Source organism: Malurus melanocephalus, unplaced genomic scaffold, assembly GCF_030028575.1.
Source record: "Malurus melanocephalus ecotype Western Australia unplaced genomic scaffold, MMel_1.1 scaffold_140, whole genome shotgun sequence".
Taxonomy (NCBI): Eukaryota; Metazoa; Chordata; class Aves; order Passeriformes; family Maluridae; genus Malurus; species Malurus melanocephalus.
This window is the reverse complement of record NW_026623372.1, coordinates 255,249-273,825: the sequence shown is the minus strand read 5'-3', so window position 1 is coordinate 273,825 and position 18,577 is coordinate 255,249. Positions and strand designations below refer to the sequence as shown.

Genomic DNA, 18,577 nt, shown 5'->3' with positions numbered 1-18,577 from the left:
CTGGCGGTGACGGCTGAAGAGCCCMGCCGCCATCGGCCGCGTCCCCTCACGGCAGGGCTGGGGGCGGGGCGTGCAGGGGGCGKGGCCTGTGCCCCGGGGGGCGTGGCCGGAGGCGGCCGCCTTCCCGCCCCACTTCCCACCCCCCTCGCCAATGGGCGGGGCCGGGTATCCCCGCTGCCCGCCTCTGTCGTTCGGGACGAGTCCATTGCATCCCGCGCGGGGGGAGCTCTAGATTTGGATAMTGCCTGCCGGTTCGGTTCGGAGACAGAGGGAGGAGCAGGGATAGCGCCTGTGGATCAAGAGCGAGCGCTGCCCTGCAGCAGTGGTGGTGGCTGATCGGGTGGGGGGAGCCGCTTTGTGGGGGCGGCTCTCCCCTCCCCCTTCCACCCCCCCTACGTCCTGGCGGGGGATGGTGTGTCCCGCAGCGCGCGCCTTGCTCGCGCGGTTCGGCGGCTCGGCGGGGGGAGGGGGACGGGAGAGACCCGGGCCCCGGCGGTTTTTTCAGTGAGCGCGGGGGAATAGCGGGCAGCGGGGGAGCGCCCGCTGCTGCCGTCCGCGACCATGCTGGCGGACGACGAGGAGGAGCTGAAAGTCCCGGAGGAGATGTTCAAAGACGTCAAGTTCTTCGTGGTGGGAGATATCGACCCCAAGGTACCCGGTCATCCCCGCAGATGATTCCCGCCTTGTCCTCCGTCTGCCCCCGCACCCCCGGTGGGGGCAGCACTGTAGAATCGTCCGGCTRCCACCGGCTCGAGGCTCGCGCCGCCTCACGGGGAAAGGGCGGGAGTGGGGGGGGCAGCGCGCGCGCCGGAGGGACCGTGAGGGATGGCGGGGGGGAGGGGCGGCGGACGGTTCACATCCCCGTCCCGATCCCGGCCGTGCCCGCGGGAAGCGCCGCCGTCGCCGCCATGGGAGCCGCGGCCCCTCCGCGCAGGCCCCGCCGGAGCCGCCTGAGCGGAGGAGGAGCGGGCGGAGGGACTTCCTGTGTCGGGCCAGGCCGGGCGGGCAGCGGGGGCAGCGCCCGCCGCTCCTCCGACCCTAGCGCTCCGCAGGCCTGGCCCCTCCCCGAACCGGGTTCCGTACGGGTTACAGGGACAGGACATGGGGAAGGTTCTTCATGAGGGGCCGGACTGGCTCTTCCCTCCCACACAGACCTTCCCGCCTTGGCGCGGCCCCAGCACGGCCCCGGTACCGCCCCAGGACCGCTCGGTGTGGTGCTGGTGTGGTTTAGGCCAGGGGCCGCCCAGCCCTCTCGCCGTGCCTGGGGGCAGCGCCTTGGGTGATGCAGGTGGCCTTGCCGTGAAGAACATCCGTGGTGGGCAAAGGTGGTTAAAACAAAGTTTCTGTGGCGTGTCCAGTTGGACAGATGTTTGAAGTGYGTCGTATCGAGCTTTAGGACAGCAGCTTCTTGCAAGCAGGTTACTGCATGTTTCACACTGAAGTTAGAGTCTTTGCTTCTCTGGTATTTGCTGCAGTAAAGTCTTAGTTCAACATTCAGTTCCTGTCCTGGCACTCACTGAGCCTCGTATGCATATAAGTGACCTGCAGACACAGGCACTGGCCTGTTCACATGGTTTTCATTCCTGTTGTGCTACAAGAAAAACAATCTAGGAAGAATACAGTTAAAAAGCAGAATGAAAACTTCTATAGACAGGTATTTAGATATAAAATTTAGGTGTTTAGGCCTAAAACTTTTGACAGTGGCATAGAGCTCAAAGTACAAATTCCAGTACTTAAAAAAGCCTTATGGCAGCAATATTATTATGTGTGTGAGGATGAATGCAAAAATCCTGWAGGATTCTTGTACATCATTTATCATATAAGTAATGTCCTGAAAGGTGCTTAATCGTGTGTTGACATTGGAGGACCATGAGCAGATTTCCCCTAGAGCAAGTAGACAAGACAATTCTCTTGAACTGTTCTCTTTCACATGGCAAGTTTTATTCTTTGCAGTCAGAGTCATTGTCGTAGGGCTTTGATTAGCTCCAAATTCGGTGCATTGCATTTTCTTCTGCCTGGGTTGGGTGGCAGAGCTGGATCAGAGCAAGGAGGTGAGCTGGGCTAGGCTGAGCTGTGCTCAGGGCCAGCTCCTGGGGGAAGCCTGTGTACTGGCTAAAGCCCAGCTGGCAACTAAGCACCACACAGCTGCTCTCTCACCCTTACCCAGTGSAATGGGGAGGAGAATCAAAAATAAAACTTGTACKTTGAGGTCTAAAAACAGTTTAATAATTGAAAACCAGGTAAGTTATAAAGGTAATAGTAAATAATAATGGTAAGAAAAAGGAAAGTGATGTGCAAGCAAGTGATATGCAGTATAATTGCTCACCATCTGATGCCAGAGCCAGATTTCATTCCTGAATCCAGATCAGTCCTTCTTATAGGTAAGCCCCCATTTATTTCCTAGGCATGGCATTCTTTGGTGTGGAGTATCTCTTTGGCCAGTTTGGGTCCACTGTCCAGGCTGTGCTCCCTCCCAGCCTTTTCTGTACCTCTTCACTGGCAGAGCATAAGACAAAAAAATAGTCCTCGACTTAGGATAAACAGGACTTGGCAAAAGCCAAAACATCATTGTGKTACCGACATTATTCCTATTCTGAATCCAAAACACAGAACTGTAGTAGCTATTGAACATAAACTAACTCTAGTAGTTGAGACCAGGACACCCTCCTGTGGGTGTCCTCTGTGGTACTGTGGGGCAGCTGAGTATGAGGAGCATTTACCAGGTGCTTTTTGAGCTGAGACAGAATATAGGAATTGTAAATCAAACTTCAAAAACAGTTCTTCGACTGAAATTTGTCCCATTACTGATAGAAAAATTACAAATTTATTTGGCACTTTTTACTACTTTATTAAAATGAATGCCAGCTTGATTTTCCTAAGAAGTTTCCTCCTTCATCTTCTGTGGAGGAGCACAGTTTAATCAACCTAAATTTCTAAATGGTTTCATGGAAAACCAGTTACCATAATAAATATTAAAACAAGGGTAGCAAAAGTGAGCACACCAAAAAAAACAAATCAAAGAGTAAAGGGGAAAAAAAGTAATTTATTCCGGTTAATAACTGCATACCCACTGCCTATTAAAGCACATGCAGCATAAATTGGAAGGGAAACAAAAGCCTGGAATTGTGCCTGGGTGTTCTTTGGCAAATGAGGGAGAAATAGGTTGGCTCTCAACTTTAAATCCATTCCATTGGGATGTGCCCTTTACTGCTCACACCTTATCAAGGGTAATGAGTAGATGTCAGCTACTCTTAATAAATGCTCTTCCTGTTTTCCTCAAACATTATAAACCCAAACCATCATGCTTTGGAAACATCAGTTAAAATCAGTAATTCCTTCAGAAAGAGATAAAAAAATAGTGCAATGCAGCACAAGGTCTTTGAACAGGATATTTGAGTTTTGTTTATCTCATTTCAATTGTTTTTTTTTTTTATTTCCATTGTCTTACTTGTTAGTTTTAAACCATTCCTCTTGTTTCTTCCAACACAGGTTTTAGTGGGAGAGAAGAAGATGAAATTTGTATTCCCTAGAAAAATGAAATTTCATTTAATGGATATAAGCCAATACCTAAAATGCAGGATTTTTACAGTGTRCTTTTACAGTGTTCATATTAGGATTTTAAGCATTCTATTTTCTGTTTAGAGTTACATGGTTGATACCAGTGTGAGTTCTTTAATTGTGCCAATACAGCTTCTTAGTCCAGGCATTACTTAATCTGAAGAAGTCGTGTATTCTGAGAGTTTTGAAGTTGACATGAGCTAAATTAGGGAAAGTCTTTTTTAAGCATACATAAAATAATCAAATTAATTATTATCGGTCATAAATATAGTGTTTAAACTTACTACATGGAATCAGGGTAACTTTTTGTATAAGCAGACTCTTTGCACAAGTTCTTTAATGTAACATTGTTTTGATATTAAAAAAAGTACTTTTAGCACATTATTTATAACTTCTTTCTGATGCTGTCAGATTTGGGTTCTCAGTTTTCATGACGTTCACTCCTTTTTTTAGCCTTACCCTAAATGAGCAGTTGAATGGGTCTGTAACTCAGGAAGAGCTGAAGAACTGTGTGAGACATGGAGCTCCTGTGCTGGGATGGTTCTTGGATACCTTCTGTTTTCAAAAGTGCTTTATCTGGATTTCATTTTTCCCATTGGAATGACAGCATCCTGTGTCATCTTACAGTTAACTGGATTTCATGCAGGAAGATGTATCATGATTATGGGGTTTGGTGTGTAAAATGGAGACTTCCACTCCTGTTTCTGGCTTCGGTGACAAGAACACCAAGCTCATGATCAATTTTCTTGATTATTTTAGAGTATTTATTTTGGTAATATTCRTCCACTGGAGAAAAAAGAAGTTGATTGTTTTTTTAAATGGAGTTTTGAAGTCAGGTGCTTCAGTCAGGAAATGGCAAAATCGTCTCCTCAGTGAGTTATTTTTCTATCCTGGTTTTTCTGTTTGGCAGAAATGCTTTATAAAATAGCCTGATGCCACATTTTGAGAGAATCTCTTTTTCAGTGCTTATTTGTCCTGGTGAGTGTACAGGGTAAGGAGTAATTGCTTAAGGACTGGTTAATTAATATTTTGTTTGATGAATGCTTTGCTTTGCTCTCTTCTGTTCATTGYTGTGGATAGAATGTCCTGTTTTGAAGGGAATGTCCCCAGCAGGTTTGCAGGGATAGGTGTCTCTCCCTGTCAGGTTTTGGAGGATGAACATTGCACCAGTTTTGTTTTAAAAAATCATGATTTCTGAATAATGAAAGGGAAATGAAACAATAGTCTAAATTGGATTTTTTTTTAACCTTTGGACTCTAGACCATAATGTTTTAAAATCCTTTTTTCTTCCTCCCCTCTGCGCCCCACTACCTTCTCTGTTACCTTTTCTAATGAAATGATAGTCCAGTTTTTTGGGGCACTGGGCTGGGTTCACACAGATCTCTACAGCAGAGCTGAGAGGACACTGAACTATTAAAGCAGAATCTGCAATTTGGGCCTTGGAAAACTGGGAGTCACATGTGCTTTGATAGTTGGGAGATGTTGTGCATTTGCTGAGGACAGGGAGGTAGAGTGAGGCATTTCAGTTCCAGTTCCTAAAGTAGTCATTTAGGGAGCATGAGTCCTACTTGTTTGTTTGGGGTTTCTTTTCTGTATTTCTCTAAATCACTTAGTCCTTAAAATTCGTATTTTAAAGTATATTCAAACACTTCCTGAACTACCCAATGCAAAAACCTGCTTGAGACAAAACTGTTTTTATATTTTTTTTGAGGAATACGTATTTTGGAAAAACCTTGACATTTTCCTGATTCCTATCCCATCATCAGTTATTTTGAAAAGTAGATCTTCAGATGGAATGATGAAAATATCGGAGAGAAGTAAGCCTTTGGCAGTCAGGTTTTAAATGTAATGTGTTTGGCAACTTCAGGGAAAGCGCTGACCACCTACAGGAGGGCAGCCAAGAGAAAAGGTCGTATTCCTTCATCCATCCAGTGTTAATGTCTTCTGGCATTAATGTTTTTCCTCAAATAAAAGTTGCTAAAAGTTGTTGACTTCTTTCTGTTGTCCTTTGGGTTTAGGTTATCCAACTTCTGAAAGCTGGGAAAGCAAAAGAAGTTTCTTACAATGCACTGGCTTCACATATTATTTCAGAAGATGGGGACAATCCAGAAGTTGGAGAATCTCGTGAAGTTTTTGATCTCCCTGTRGTAAAGGTGAGTGACTCATCTGTGACATAGATGCTTCTTTGTTATAAAGAAATATTCATGTTTGGATGATGACCAAATTAGATACATCTTGAAAAATCTTTTATTCTTGTTACACAAACTTCTATCCTGGCTTGGCAGACCTCTATTACCACTCTGTCTCTCCCTTTTCATATTGTTCTGTATCTCTCAGTGGTTTGGACATCTTCTGCTTGGTTTCTAGTTTGTTTTTTTTTTTYMSGKTTTTTCTTTCAGTCATCTGTGAGATGATGTCCTGTTAGCTCTGCTTTAGAAATATTTCTGATGGGGAGGTTCTTATAAGCTGGCAATGGAAAATCTCAATTTAGGCTAAGTAGTAGATTGCTGAGCATTTCTTTTTAATACATATGTAATTGGCAAGGTGCAAAATGATTTTGTTGATTCTGCATATGTGTACTATGCTAATTATGGACTATAGGAACTTGTAAAAAATTAGGGGTTTGTTCCTCTTTAGTTTTTAAAGGGTTTTTTTTGAGTTTTTTTTTCTTCCTTATACTGAAATTATCAGTATTTTGTTACTACCTTGAAATAGTGAGGTCTTTATCCAATGAAAAGTTATGGGCTTCATGTTTGAAAATGTCAACTTGTCACTCTGGAAGTCTTGTGAGAGATTGGAAGAAATAGCATTAGAATTTCACTGCTAATACCTTTAGATATATGATTTTGAGTTGTTTTTTCCATAGGGTTACAGGTGGCAGTAAAGAATTTTGAGAGATTATGTCATGAGAGTTCACCAGACAGTGCAGAACTATGAATTAATTCTAAAATATGAAAGATGCTTGACTAGGGTACCTTATGATCACAGTGGGGGTGCTGATTAATTTTTAGTTTCTTTTTCTGAAGTGTTTTTTAGTGTGATTTTAACCTTATTAACAAGGAAACTGGTGCCATTCTCATGAGAAGGAAGGACATCAACATCCTAGAGAGCACTTCCTGCCTTCTGACGGCATTCACTTAAATAATTTAATTTTCTTCATAATTGCCAACTCACTTGCCAAATGAGAGCAAGTCTTTCACTAATGTCACTTAGTTTGACCTGAAAATATCACAGCATGATCTGTAATCAAGAGGATTAGASTAAGTATTAAGGGACTGAAAGTCAGAGGTGAAGGTAGCTGGTTAKAGGGAAAATGGAAGATAAAAACTTACGGGAGGAAAATACAATTTTGTTTCCCCTGGGGATTGGGGAGTATAAGTGAAATGTTTTTAGCTATTTTTTGTATTATGCCTTATAAGAGAAAAAGAATAACAAGAACTGTGATACCATAAACATAGTTGCTACAATATATCTTTTTGCTTGTCTTTTGAAAAAAAGTAATTTCATACTGCATGTGGTGTCATGCTTTGCCCATTCTTCCTTATCTGCTGCATTGGGACCAGTGTCCTACATCTCTTCCATTCACTGCTACCTCCCTGTGTCCCTTTGAGCCCTTCTGTCCCAGAATACTGTAGGGCCTCTCAGGTAGGGGCCATCACTGCTCAGCAGCTAGCATTGTTCTTTATTTAGAAAAGTCTTTCTGTGCAAGGTTATGGTTCTTCACTCCTTSGTGGAGTGTAGGGTGGGATTTTCAGAATTATTTTTTCTTACAAGCAAGGAGAACTGCAAAGAGGAATAAATACTGTAAATGATATAAGAGAAAGGGGTTGCTGCACAGCGTTTGAGCTCTCCCTATGTGAAAAAAGACTCTTGCAAATAAATGAGTCTTTTTTGTAGAMTAAGTGTAATGTCTGTGAAACGCTTAGACTTCCAACACTGGAAAATATATCCCRAAAGTAGCTGTAGCATGAACTTGGAAGGTAATTCATATTTTGTACATCTAGACCAAGGTTTTTAAYGTCTGGTGGTTTTTTGTTCTTTTCAGCCGTCCTGGGTGATCTTGTCTGTTCGCTGTGGAGCTCTTCTGCCGTATCCTTTTAAGTTCAAAATTGGATTAATTCTATGACAAACATGTTAAAATGGATGCCATTGAGGGATTCAAGACTGTTTCAAATAGGTACACCTTAAACTTTTAAAATGATAACTTGTGTTTTGTCTGCCAAGATAAGATTGCAGTGCACTTGGAGCATTTTTGTCTTCGATTTTCCTATCTCTTTGCCTATTTTGTGCTTTACAAGCTGTTGAAGGACAACTGTTATCAAATGGAAAATAAGAGGCAGTAGGTGTAAGAATCCTGGTGTTCATATTAGGAATGTGCTTAATGTGCTTCAGAGATTCAGAATTCCTGGTTTATGGCCATTATTTTAAGGTGTGTGCCTTTGCATCTCACCATATCTGTGATGTGGTCTGGGCTAGTGGTCTTGGTTGTTTGCGTGTGGACATAACAAATGTGTTTATTGTCTTTTAATCATCAGGATGAAAGTGTTTAGTTGCTTATGTCACACATCTCTAAACCTTCTCTCTGTCCATGAGGAGTGTTCRCAAAAAAAATAGCTTGGATTTAGCTGCTTTCAGCCTTAAGTAACCTAACATTTCATTATTTTCATTATTCAATTATTTCATTATTCATTTAATTTCACACAAAAAAGTTGCACTGTTAGAAAATTTGTCTTCCATCTGCAKCCAGGGTCTTCTAAAAGGGTACTCTAAGAGCTGACATTATTGGATTACCCAGAAAAGAAATAAACAGATGAAACAACAGAGTGATGTAGTCCATAACTAAATTGTAGCAATAAATGTGGGATTGTAGCCCTCAATGGCTATTGCTCAGGAAGTCTTTATTGTGGGTATATAGGAATGGCCAAATGAAAAGACCAGGTCTCAGTAGTGTCTTGTTCTTCAGTTGTATTGAAGAAGGAAGTTTTGTACACCTGTCAGCAATAAATGTGTCCTTGGACCTTTGACTTTCTAGCACTTCATGTCCTTAGAGCATGGTGGGTTTAGGTTTTACTTTGAGCCTTATTGTACTCACTAAAACGGGTTGTTAAGTCTTAACTTTGTTTTGTCCTGTTTCAGTCTCTTTATGACTTCTAGTGCAGTGACATCTGGCCTTTCATTAGGCATTTAGGTACTGCCACAATGAAAAAAAATAGTCATTAATAGGAATAGCTTCGTTTTTTCCAGCTGATTGCTTTTGGACRCAGTTTAGGCAGAAGTTGGAGATCCTGGATTTTTGTCTTTTGTTTTATGTTTTAATTTGGTAATGCTCAAAGTGGTCATTGAATTTCTGAAGARCCAGGTCCTAGAAACATCTTGTGTCAGTTAGACATATGGATCTAATAAGGGCCTTAAGGATTTTATGTTGCCTTACCAATTCTGGTGCTTATTTGATGGGTATTTGCCTGTCAGTTGTTTAAGGTAAAGTCTAATACAAGAAGATTTAGTACAATGGAAAAGCACAATAATTTTGTCTGTTTCTTAGTGGAAGTTATTTTCACCAGGGGGAACTTAAGGCAGAGTGTTCTCCTGTGCCCTGCTCACTGACATTTGCAAAGTCTTACCTGCAGTGGGAGGGAAGAAGCAGAAAAATGAAGGTGGAAGACTTGGTGAATAAGGAAAAAGAATTTAATGTGATTAAACCTTGGCTATAGTGCCATAAGGAGGGATGGAAATTCCTTCTGCAGTAAAAGCAGGAAGGAGGAGGATGTGTTTTTCCATGGTCTTGTACAGATTAAAGAGAGTCAGAGTGCCTCTAAACTTTCATTGATGGCTGAAAAAAATTTTGCTGTATTCCCTCTTTTTTGTTTATTGTTATGCAGCTTGMAACTATTTTAAGAGGGTTTGTTTCACTTCTGTCAGAGTACAAACTCTAGGCAAACTCATGGAGCTCTTGAAAGTTAAATACTGACTATCTTTTTATATAGTCAGTATTTATACTAGTAGTAGGTATTCATTCATGGAGTAGACAAATGTACACTTATGAAAGATCCAGTATTGAATATCTACCTTGGAGAGCAACACAATGAAATTTAGAATGTTCATCAAGCTTGAACTTCTTGAGGTATTCTGGGTAATGGCACTAATCTATTCTTAAGTTTTAAAGTGCTTTGGCATTTCTTGTCAGCTTTCTGTGTGCTGTTTCTTCCTGGTCTCAGAACTTGAGTGTTGCTGATGCATGTCTCAACAGCATGGGGAAAATAATTAAGTTTCATTTAAAAAAAATCACAGTGTCTGCTTGTGACACAATGTACACCAATGTACACCTGTTTATGTAGTCTTTTTTTTTGTTTTGTTTTCTGACAAATGTGTGTGGATCTTGAAGACAAGGTCATATGAAAGTATAGAAAAGGGAGGGAAGTTGTAGATTTCTGATAGTCTGTCTGTTTTCCCCAGGTCAATTCTATCAAACTGTTCTCACCTGTTTCACAAGCCTCCTCCCAGAATGCAGATTTTGTACTCTCCCCAGCTCACAGTGCCTCAATACGGTGTTGCTGGGGTTCAACCTTATTACCATGCTACAGTCTCACCTTGTTTTGTTTTGTCTCAGCCACTCCGAACAGGAAGGCCAACCATAGAATAGAATTGTTTAAGTTGGGAAAAATCTCTGTGACCATCAAGTCCAACTGTGTTAACCCAGCACTGCCAAGCTCACCACTAAACCATGTCCCTCAGGACATCTATACATTTTTAAAAAACCTCCAGAGATGATGACTCCACCATTGCCCTGGGTAGCCTGTTCCAATACTTAACAGCCCTTTTGAAGAAATTTTTCCTGATATCCAATCTAAACTGCCCCTGGCACAACCTGAGGTCATTTTRTCTTTTCCTGTGACCTGTTACYTGGGAGAAGAGACCAACTCTAGCCTGCCTACAACCCTGTTTCAGGTGGTTGTAGAGGTTGATAAGGTTTCCCCTGACTCTTGTCCATGTTCAGTACCTCCAGTTCTTTCAGCTGCTCCTCCCAGGMGGAGCTCCAGACCCTTCAGCAGCTCTGTGGCCTGTCTGTGGACCTGCTCCAGCACCACAGTGTCCTTGTCAGTTGAGGAGCCCAGGACTGAACACAGCCTCACCAGTACCCAGTACAGGAGGATCACTGCCCTGGTCCTTCTGACCACACTGTTCTTGATACAATTAAATTTGTTGTTAATATTGTTTTCTTCAGATTCTCCTGTATTTTTAAGCATGGCAAATAGGCCATGATAGTAGAAGGAAGTTATTGATAATGACTCAACTCCTGTAAGCTCAGGGTTCTGAGGTTGCCTGAGGGAGATGTTTTGGGAAGAGGCAGGTTTAGAGTGTTACTAGAATTGATAAAAATGTTATAGCTGTCCTGATTGAGTTTGTGTATAATTTTTTCTCTTGATGCATACAACTTTTAATTGGAAACAGACAATGTGCTTTTAAAGGTGAGAGGTTTTGAATGGTCAAATATTTGAGAATATCTGTAAAGTACTGTGTAGACTGTTTAATTTCTTTCTGGTGTCCCTCAGAAAACTCAATTATTTTGCATCCTTGACACCTGCTTTCCAGTGTAAATGGCTTTTCTCCAGAATCATGTCAGATTTTTTTTGGAGTCACTGCTTGTCTCTCTCAGGTAAGAAGTGAACCATGTTTCAGTCTACTCCAATGTACATTATATGTATGATGCTTTACTTTTTGGAGTAGAGATACCAGTTTTTCTGTTGTACTTTGACATTTTATCTGTTTGTTTTCTTTGTCTCTCTGCAGGTTAAAGATTACTCTTTAGTGGTTTTTCTTGTTGTGTCTTTGTCACCCTTTTTTTCTCTCTAACTTCTGTGCTAATTTGGTATTTAAAGTGATAAGTAATACATTATCCAGCCTCATAAATGGTATGTTGTGGATTACACTAAAATTCCTCCAGCTGAAGACAGCTGGGTGCACAGAACCAAAAAGCTTTTCTACCTTCCTTTTAGGTTTCATCTGAAGACCGAAGTACGCTGTGGGCTTTGATTACTTTTTATGGAGGGAATTGCCAGCTGAGCCTCAATAAGAAGTGTACTCATTTGATTGTGCCTGAGCCAAAGGGGGTAAGAGTTTATTACATGTATAATTCTTGTTGTGGCTCTCATTTGCTTTTGAATAATCAAAAATTTTCCTTCTCCCTGAAGTTAGAATTCTTAAGACTGTTCATTAACAACTAAATTCAGCAAAATTATGCATTGCAGCTATTCTGTTTGTACTTAATTTCTACATGGCTTTAARCCTGATTAATTCAAAAGATGTCCAGTTTCACACTGGTATTTGAATTCCTGTTTGAATAAAGAATTTTATTCTTTATCTTGTTTGTCTTAGCCTAATTTTGATATGTCACAGTCATTAGTGATTTGTAAGTCCATGGATACAGAATCAGTGAAAAAAAATTAAGGACAAAATTAAAAAAATGAAGAATAAAACCTGGGCTGGCACTGGGAAAGTGTGGCTATGGGAAATAAATGCTTTTTCTTGTTTAAAATAGAAGAACCTGGGTTCTCTTTGGTGGATATGTTTGTGTGTTGGTTTTGATTTTTTTCTTTTTATTAAATGCTTGATCTTTCTTCAGGTACTATTTAGAAGGATGTATTGAACACCATTCTAGTTGTCCCTTTCATACAATAAAATATAATGCTTGGACAAAGCTTTATTACCTAAAATTTTGTTTGTAAGAGGCAATGAAATACATTAAGAATCATACTTCAGTAACTTACTTAAAAGCTTAAATAATAAGCTTTTTAGAACAAAGGATGTTTTCTTTAGCTTACCAGTCAAGAAACTTAAAAAGGTATTAGCATTTCCTTCCTGTAGGGTGCAAATATTTTAATGCATTTAATCGTTGAATGTGAACAATTTTATGGGATGATTACTTTTTGCTTCCAGTCCTGCTGCTCTGAGTTACTACTATGAGGAAATCTGCAGCAGTTTGTAACGAGGACAGTTTTTTCACTAGGAAAACTTACATGATTGCTCTGACTAGACGCAGGATGATAAAACAAGATTGTTGATAATTCTCACCAGAAAGAAAGAGTAAAAACTCATGTCAGCAAATAAACTTGATTTCATCTCCAACCTCTTTACTATTGTGTATGAATGACAGTTTCATTGTAGGAAGTAACTCTAGAGAATCATGAAATTAATTTCCTCTAAATGTGCTTGTTGTTAATTTACGTTGTTTGATGTAAAAGAAAATAACAGCTCAATCTCTTTTAAATATTAGATCCTGAAATATGTCTCAAATTCTCTAAAGAAAATTGTCTCTTTCTTTTTCTGTACTGTTTTGATGTTTGTGAGGGGTTTCCATCAAAGGACATATTCAGATAAAAAGAACACTGATTCTATGTCTATTCTATTTATTTGGAGGGGAAACAGCAAAGATTTAATATTTAAGCTGTATTCCTGCTGAAATGCTTTTCTTTTCAGTGATAAACTTGTCTCTAAATATTTGTCTCTACTTTATTAGGAAACTGACTTTGTCCCCAGGTGCTTTTTCATAGTATTGACTCTGAYGTTCCTTGCTGCTGGGTTGGAATCTTTTGGTGACTGGATTACAGAAAAATTTTGCAAGTGAAGACATTAATCTTCTGCAGTTGTGCCTTTTGACTCCTTTATTCTGTAAATGTGGAGAATTTTGCTTTTWTTTTGTTTTAATCTCTTGGTACTTGTGATTCTGCATGGTAGTATTGTGTTTCCTGTTGGATCTGGGAGAGATTACTCTTTGGTATTGGACAACCTCCTGTAATTTCCCTCTCCATGCTCTAGCCCTGATCTCAAGTTATTAGTGTTTTTTTTTGTCTTTAAATAATTTTTTTTTCCCCCCAGGAAAAATATGAATGTGCTTATAAACGTGACAGCATTAAAATTGTGACCCCTGACTGGGTACTGGATTCTATAGCTGATAAGAGTAGAAAAGAAGAGACGCCTTATCATCCTCGTTTAATTATATACGAGGAGGAAGAAGAGGAGGAGGAGGAAGAGGAGGAAGAAGCAGAAAATGAAGAACAAGATTCACAAAATGAGGCTAGTACTGATGAAAAATTATCAAGCCCAGCATCTTCTCGAGAAGGATCACCTTTGGGTGATCAGGCTTTTTCACCAAAGTCTACTACTGCTGATAAGGCAAAAGGGGAACTGATGTTTGATGATTCTTCCGATTCCTCTCCAGAAAAGCAAGAAAGGAATTTGAACTGGACACCAGCTGAAGTCCCACAGGCATCTGCAGCAAAGCGTAGGTTGCCTCAAGGGAAAGACTCTGGGTTGATTAATTTGTGTGCCAATGTCCCACCAGTGCCAGGTAACATTTTGCCTCCTGATATGAGAGGCAACCTCATGGCTTCAGTACAAGGTGCCCAAAGTTCTGACCGCCAGGAAATGATGGCCACGTGGAATCCAGCCGTGCGGACGTTAAGGAATATTACTAATAGTGCTGATATTCAGCAGATTAATAGACCATCAAATGTAGCACATGTAAGTGTTGGATTTTTAATTTATAAGCTATGGGACTCTTTCTTAGGAACTATCATATTCAAGATCTTCCGTTTCCTTTTACTGTTCTTAAAATGTCCAAAGTTAAAACTTCCCCTTTATTACTTAGAATTGTGGCCAAATTAATAACTTCCTTATGATAAGTAACTTAAGTTATAGCAGATTCACAGAAGTAAAAATGCATTTGGAAAAAAAGTTTGGATGAGTAAAAGCTGTGTTTAACTATAGCATGGTCAGAGTTTCAGTAAGGACTTTCTGGTAAGAAGGGAAAAAAAGCATTTATTTACAATTATTTTGGTAGTTCATGAAACCTGGTTTCCTGCCCTTCAGGCTTCTCTGTCAGTGCAAGGAATATTTGTCCTATAAACATACAAAACTGTGAAATTGATTGTTTCCACAGTAGGTTCAGTTCTATACTGCATTGTTATTCTGGGCATCATTAGGTTGTTCTATAGTATGGCCAGGACTATGATGGAGAAGTCTTAACTTAGACTTTCTTATGCCACTTACGTAGTTGAATTGCAGCTCTTGTAATTAAATGTATTTCTACAAGAAGATCAAATGAGCATGATGCACTTGCAGCATTGAAATTCTTAGAAGTTTGTGGGAAGGGAGCATGAGAAAAATAGGTGCTGGTGAATGTTAGACTTATCTTTTACTTAAATAATTGCATTGGTGCCTTTCTTTGGATGCTTATTTGATAAYAAAACTTTGAAAGGTGCCTGAGTAGTGCAGAAGCTTCCAGCCAGTACTTCAACATAGAATGTGGAGACACTCAGACATGTTGATTCTGTGCCATCTATATGACTTCTGAATATGAAAWGGAAATGCAGGCTTTATTTTAAATCTGAGTCTTAGACTCCTCAGTGYCTTGAATTGTTTGAGGGCTGAGGCTTCTAGCTAAGGCTTTAGCAGAACTGCCAACCTTTTGCTTGGTTGGCCAGCACAGGTTAAGTTGGCCACCACATCTTCTCCAGCCCAGTCACTGTGCTGTCAAATACACTTCAGTGGTGTCTCTGTGGAAGGATTTCTCCATCAGTTATATTTACAGAGCTGCAGGGAAGTTGGTGTTAGTGTGCTTTGTCTTGTCTCTGTTCCCCTAAAGTCTGCTGAAGTAGGGGCTAGACTGTGGTGTGCAAGGGCTGTACCAAGTACCCTCTCTGGCTCTTGTGCCAGTTCCAACATGTGCAGAGAGGCTTTGCGTCTTAGAATTATCAATCTGCTTCCTAGAGGGAAGAATACTGGTTCTGCCTTCCCTCCTATAACTTCTTTGTGTCCTGAATGATGAGTGCAAGTGTTGGTGAACATTCTTGGAAAATTAGTGTTTCATTTGAGCCCCCGATTTCTGCCTGATGGCAGATCTGTTGTCATCATCAGGTGTTTGCAGATACATAGTTACTTTCTGAATGTAACTCTAGGATACTTTTGAAAGTTTTCTCCCTCTATTTTGAAACATATGCCCTAAAGCTTCTGTTGTGTTTCCTAAAGTAATTTTGACTTTTAGGACTTCTTCTGGAGAGTAGTTCCTCATACCAAGCCACAGAAACGTTTTTGTATATGTTATTTTTAGTTATTGAATGTTTCTTCTGTGTTGCTGCTGAGACATGAGTGATGGGTGATGCGTTGATGATCATAGTTGTACACATATGCTATTTCAACCACATCAAAATTATTTAGATGACACCTGAGAGGTTTTGATGTGCATTGTGAAAACACTTGAGCTACCTCTGATGGAGAGTTGATGGATGTCTGGCTGAGAGGATACAGTTAATTGGCTTTGTGTTTTAGTGATGAGCTTTGATTCCTCTCTTACACGTGCCCATTACYGAAGCTGACACTATGTGTGTTGAGGTGAAGTAGTGAGGGTGAAGGAAACAGGCTTTGCAGGATTCATCAAAACTGATTTCATGTTTAAAAGACTTTGAGTGGCAAGTCTAGAATTTCCTATTGCTCCTTCTAATTTCTAATAGGTAGTTTATATTAAAATATTTAAATAATCCTAATCTATTAGAACTTTGCCTAATTTTCCCTTTTCTGATACTTAAAAGTTCACTTGCTAACTTGTGTCTGCTTACTGTGAAATGATTTTCCTCTKAACAGTGAGTTATATGTCTGAAAATAAAATAAAATTTTAGATTATTTTGGCACTCTATAAACCTAAAGTCTAGAATTCTTAAGTAGGGAGGTTAGGTTGTTTTATATTTTTTTTCCCAAGAAACCCTTAGTGCTCAGCAGATCAGTGTTTTTCTTTGTTTTTGGAATTGAGATTAAAAAAAAAGCTATATTTTCCTGAATTGGTTCAAAAGAGAGCAAGATTCCCATGTTTCAAACAGCACTAGTTAATGAAGGTATCATTAGTAATTTGTAAGTGAAAAAAAGACCATGGAACTAACCTCTGAATTTAATGTGCCAATGGGATTTTAAATTAATAGTGCAGTTGATAGATATAATTATTAATGTAGTGTTAATAGTCATAATGGTGTTGGAGAAATTATTAATAATACAGGGATGCGCTTTAATCTTAAATTTAACTAAAATTTCGTTTGCTGTTTATGAGGAGCCACATGCAGCTCCACACTTCTCTTTGTGTAAGTCTGGTATTTTCATTTTGCTATTAAGCAGTTAGAGAWTTTTGTTTAACTCACAAGGTATTTAGGCATAGGGTTCTTTTCTTTTAGGAATTGTATTTTCCCAGTAGTTCTTTAAATATTTTTAAAACCGAATGACAACCAAAAGGTCACAAAAATAATCTTTGTTTTCTAGATATTACAATCACTTTCAGCACCTACAAAAAGTTTAGAACAACAAGTAAATCATAGCCAACAGGGACATCCAAATGTGGTGCTGTTTAGTCAAGTGAAACTAACACCAGAGACACATTTATTGCAGCAGTCACATCAAGCACAGCAGCAACAGCACCATCCTCTTTTACACCTTCAACCTCAGCAACTTATGCAGCTCCAGCAGCAGCAGCAGCAACAACCCCAGATCTCCCAGCAGTCTTTCCARCAGCAGCAGCCTCACCAGTTTCCCCAGCAGCAGCAGCAGCCACAGCAGCAAGTCCATCAGCAGCACCAGTTCTCCCAGCAGCAGCTCCAGTTCCCGCAGCAGACGCTCCACGCGCAGCAGCAGCTGCACCGCCCTCCACAGCCGCTCCAGTTCCAGCAGCAGCATGTGCTGCAACAGCAGCTGCAACAGCTGCAGCAACAACAGCAACAGCTACAACAGCTGCAGCAGCARAACCTGCAACAGCAACAGCTCCAACAGCAACAGCTGCAACATCAGCAGCAACTGCAGCAGCAGCACTTACAGCGACTGCACCAACAGCATCAGCAGCAGCAAATGCAGAATCAGGCCACGCAGCACTTAACTCAGACACCTCAAGCACTACAGCTTCCAGTTGCAGCCCAGCAGCCACAACACCACCAGCAGCAACCGCAGCAACTGCAGCAGCAGCCACTTTTTGGGCATGATCCAGCAGTGGAGAGTTAGTAATTATAGCCTTTTGATCCTGAGAAAAATAGCTAATGACATGAAGTGGGTAGAATATCAAAAAGTGTTTACAGGATGGGGTTGTAGGAAATGCCATTTAAGGCTCAGAACTAGTTTTACTGATTTTTGGGCAAATGTTTAAAAATAACTGACGATGGTCCTGCAGTCTGAAAAGCATGAGAGTGCTTAGAACATTCTCTTTTCAAATAAATACTTGGTACCACTAGTACACAAACTRTATTTCAGAGCAGTGTTACTCAATGCATACCATAATTGTTTTAAATTCATTTTTCTTTTGGAAGAGGCGGAGGGGGAAGCTTTCCAACAGTATAACAATTGGAAGGACAGCTAAAATTTTGGAAATACTAGTAAATTAATGAAGATTCAGAAAGTTGTTACACCTTGGTTTGAATTCAGTTTGTGCCAGTAGAACTGAAAACTTTTTGATTGCTTTTTAGCTATTCATAGCTAAAATTTGTAAAAGAGGAAGTTCTGTTATGTTTTCATTCCTTCTGCTCCTTTATCCTTATCCCCTCTTCTTCCAGGAAAAAAAAACAAAACACCCAGAACAAAACAAACCCTTGGCTGAACTGTGCTTTAAAGGCTTTCAGCTTTGAAATTTTGCATCCTTCATTTTCCAAGGAAGTACACTTAAGTTCATAACTTGATAATAGAAAGAGGTCAGTGTAGTAAATGTGTTCTGAGATGAACTCTTCAGCCTTTAAACTATTTAATTGTTTGTTCTKTTGTGCCAAATTCTTCCAGTTCCGGAAGAGTATTTCCTACTGGGCTGTGTCTTTGCAATTGCTGATTACCCAGAGCAGATGTCTGACAAGCAGCTGTTAGCRACCTGGAAACGGGTAAGATTCTGCTGTATTTCTCAAAAACTATAACATGATGTAATAGTACCTAAATTCCAAGAGAAATCATTGGAAGTATTTCAGCACTGGTCACTTTTCTTTAGGTATCCTTTTGTGTAATTCTTCTGTTA

General features: G+C 40.3%; 1 protein-coding gene across 2 annotated transcripts in view; it reads left to right on the top strand.

Annotated features, from left to right (window-relative positions):
- The first annotated feature begins 209 nt into the window (after positions 1-209).
- PAXIP1 (PAX interacting protein 1) overlaps positions 210-18,577 on the top strand; it is a 32,345-nt gene continuing 13,977 nt past the window's right edge. Inside the window, exons 1-8 of one of the 2 annotated variants that reach the window (XM_057371065.1) lie at positions 210-651; positions 5,577-5,711; positions 7,604-7,647; positions 11,149-11,212; positions 11,553-11,666; positions 13,432-14,076; positions 16,984-17,581; positions 18,352-18,446. In XM_057371065.1, coding sequence (XP_057227048.1) covers positions 562-651; positions 5,577-5,711; positions 7,604-7,647; positions 11,149-11,212; positions 11,553-11,666; positions 13,432-14,076; positions 16,984-17,581; positions 18,352-18,446 — 1,785 coding nt within the window. In that variant the 5' untranslated portion in view covers positions 210-561. Of the gene's footprint in view, positions 652-5,576; positions 5,712-7,603; positions 7,648-11,148; positions 11,213-11,552; positions 11,667-13,431; positions 14,077-16,857; positions 17,582-18,351; positions 18,447-18,577 lie in introns of both variants that reach the window. The other variant, XM_057371064.1, reaches the window with a different exon arrangement.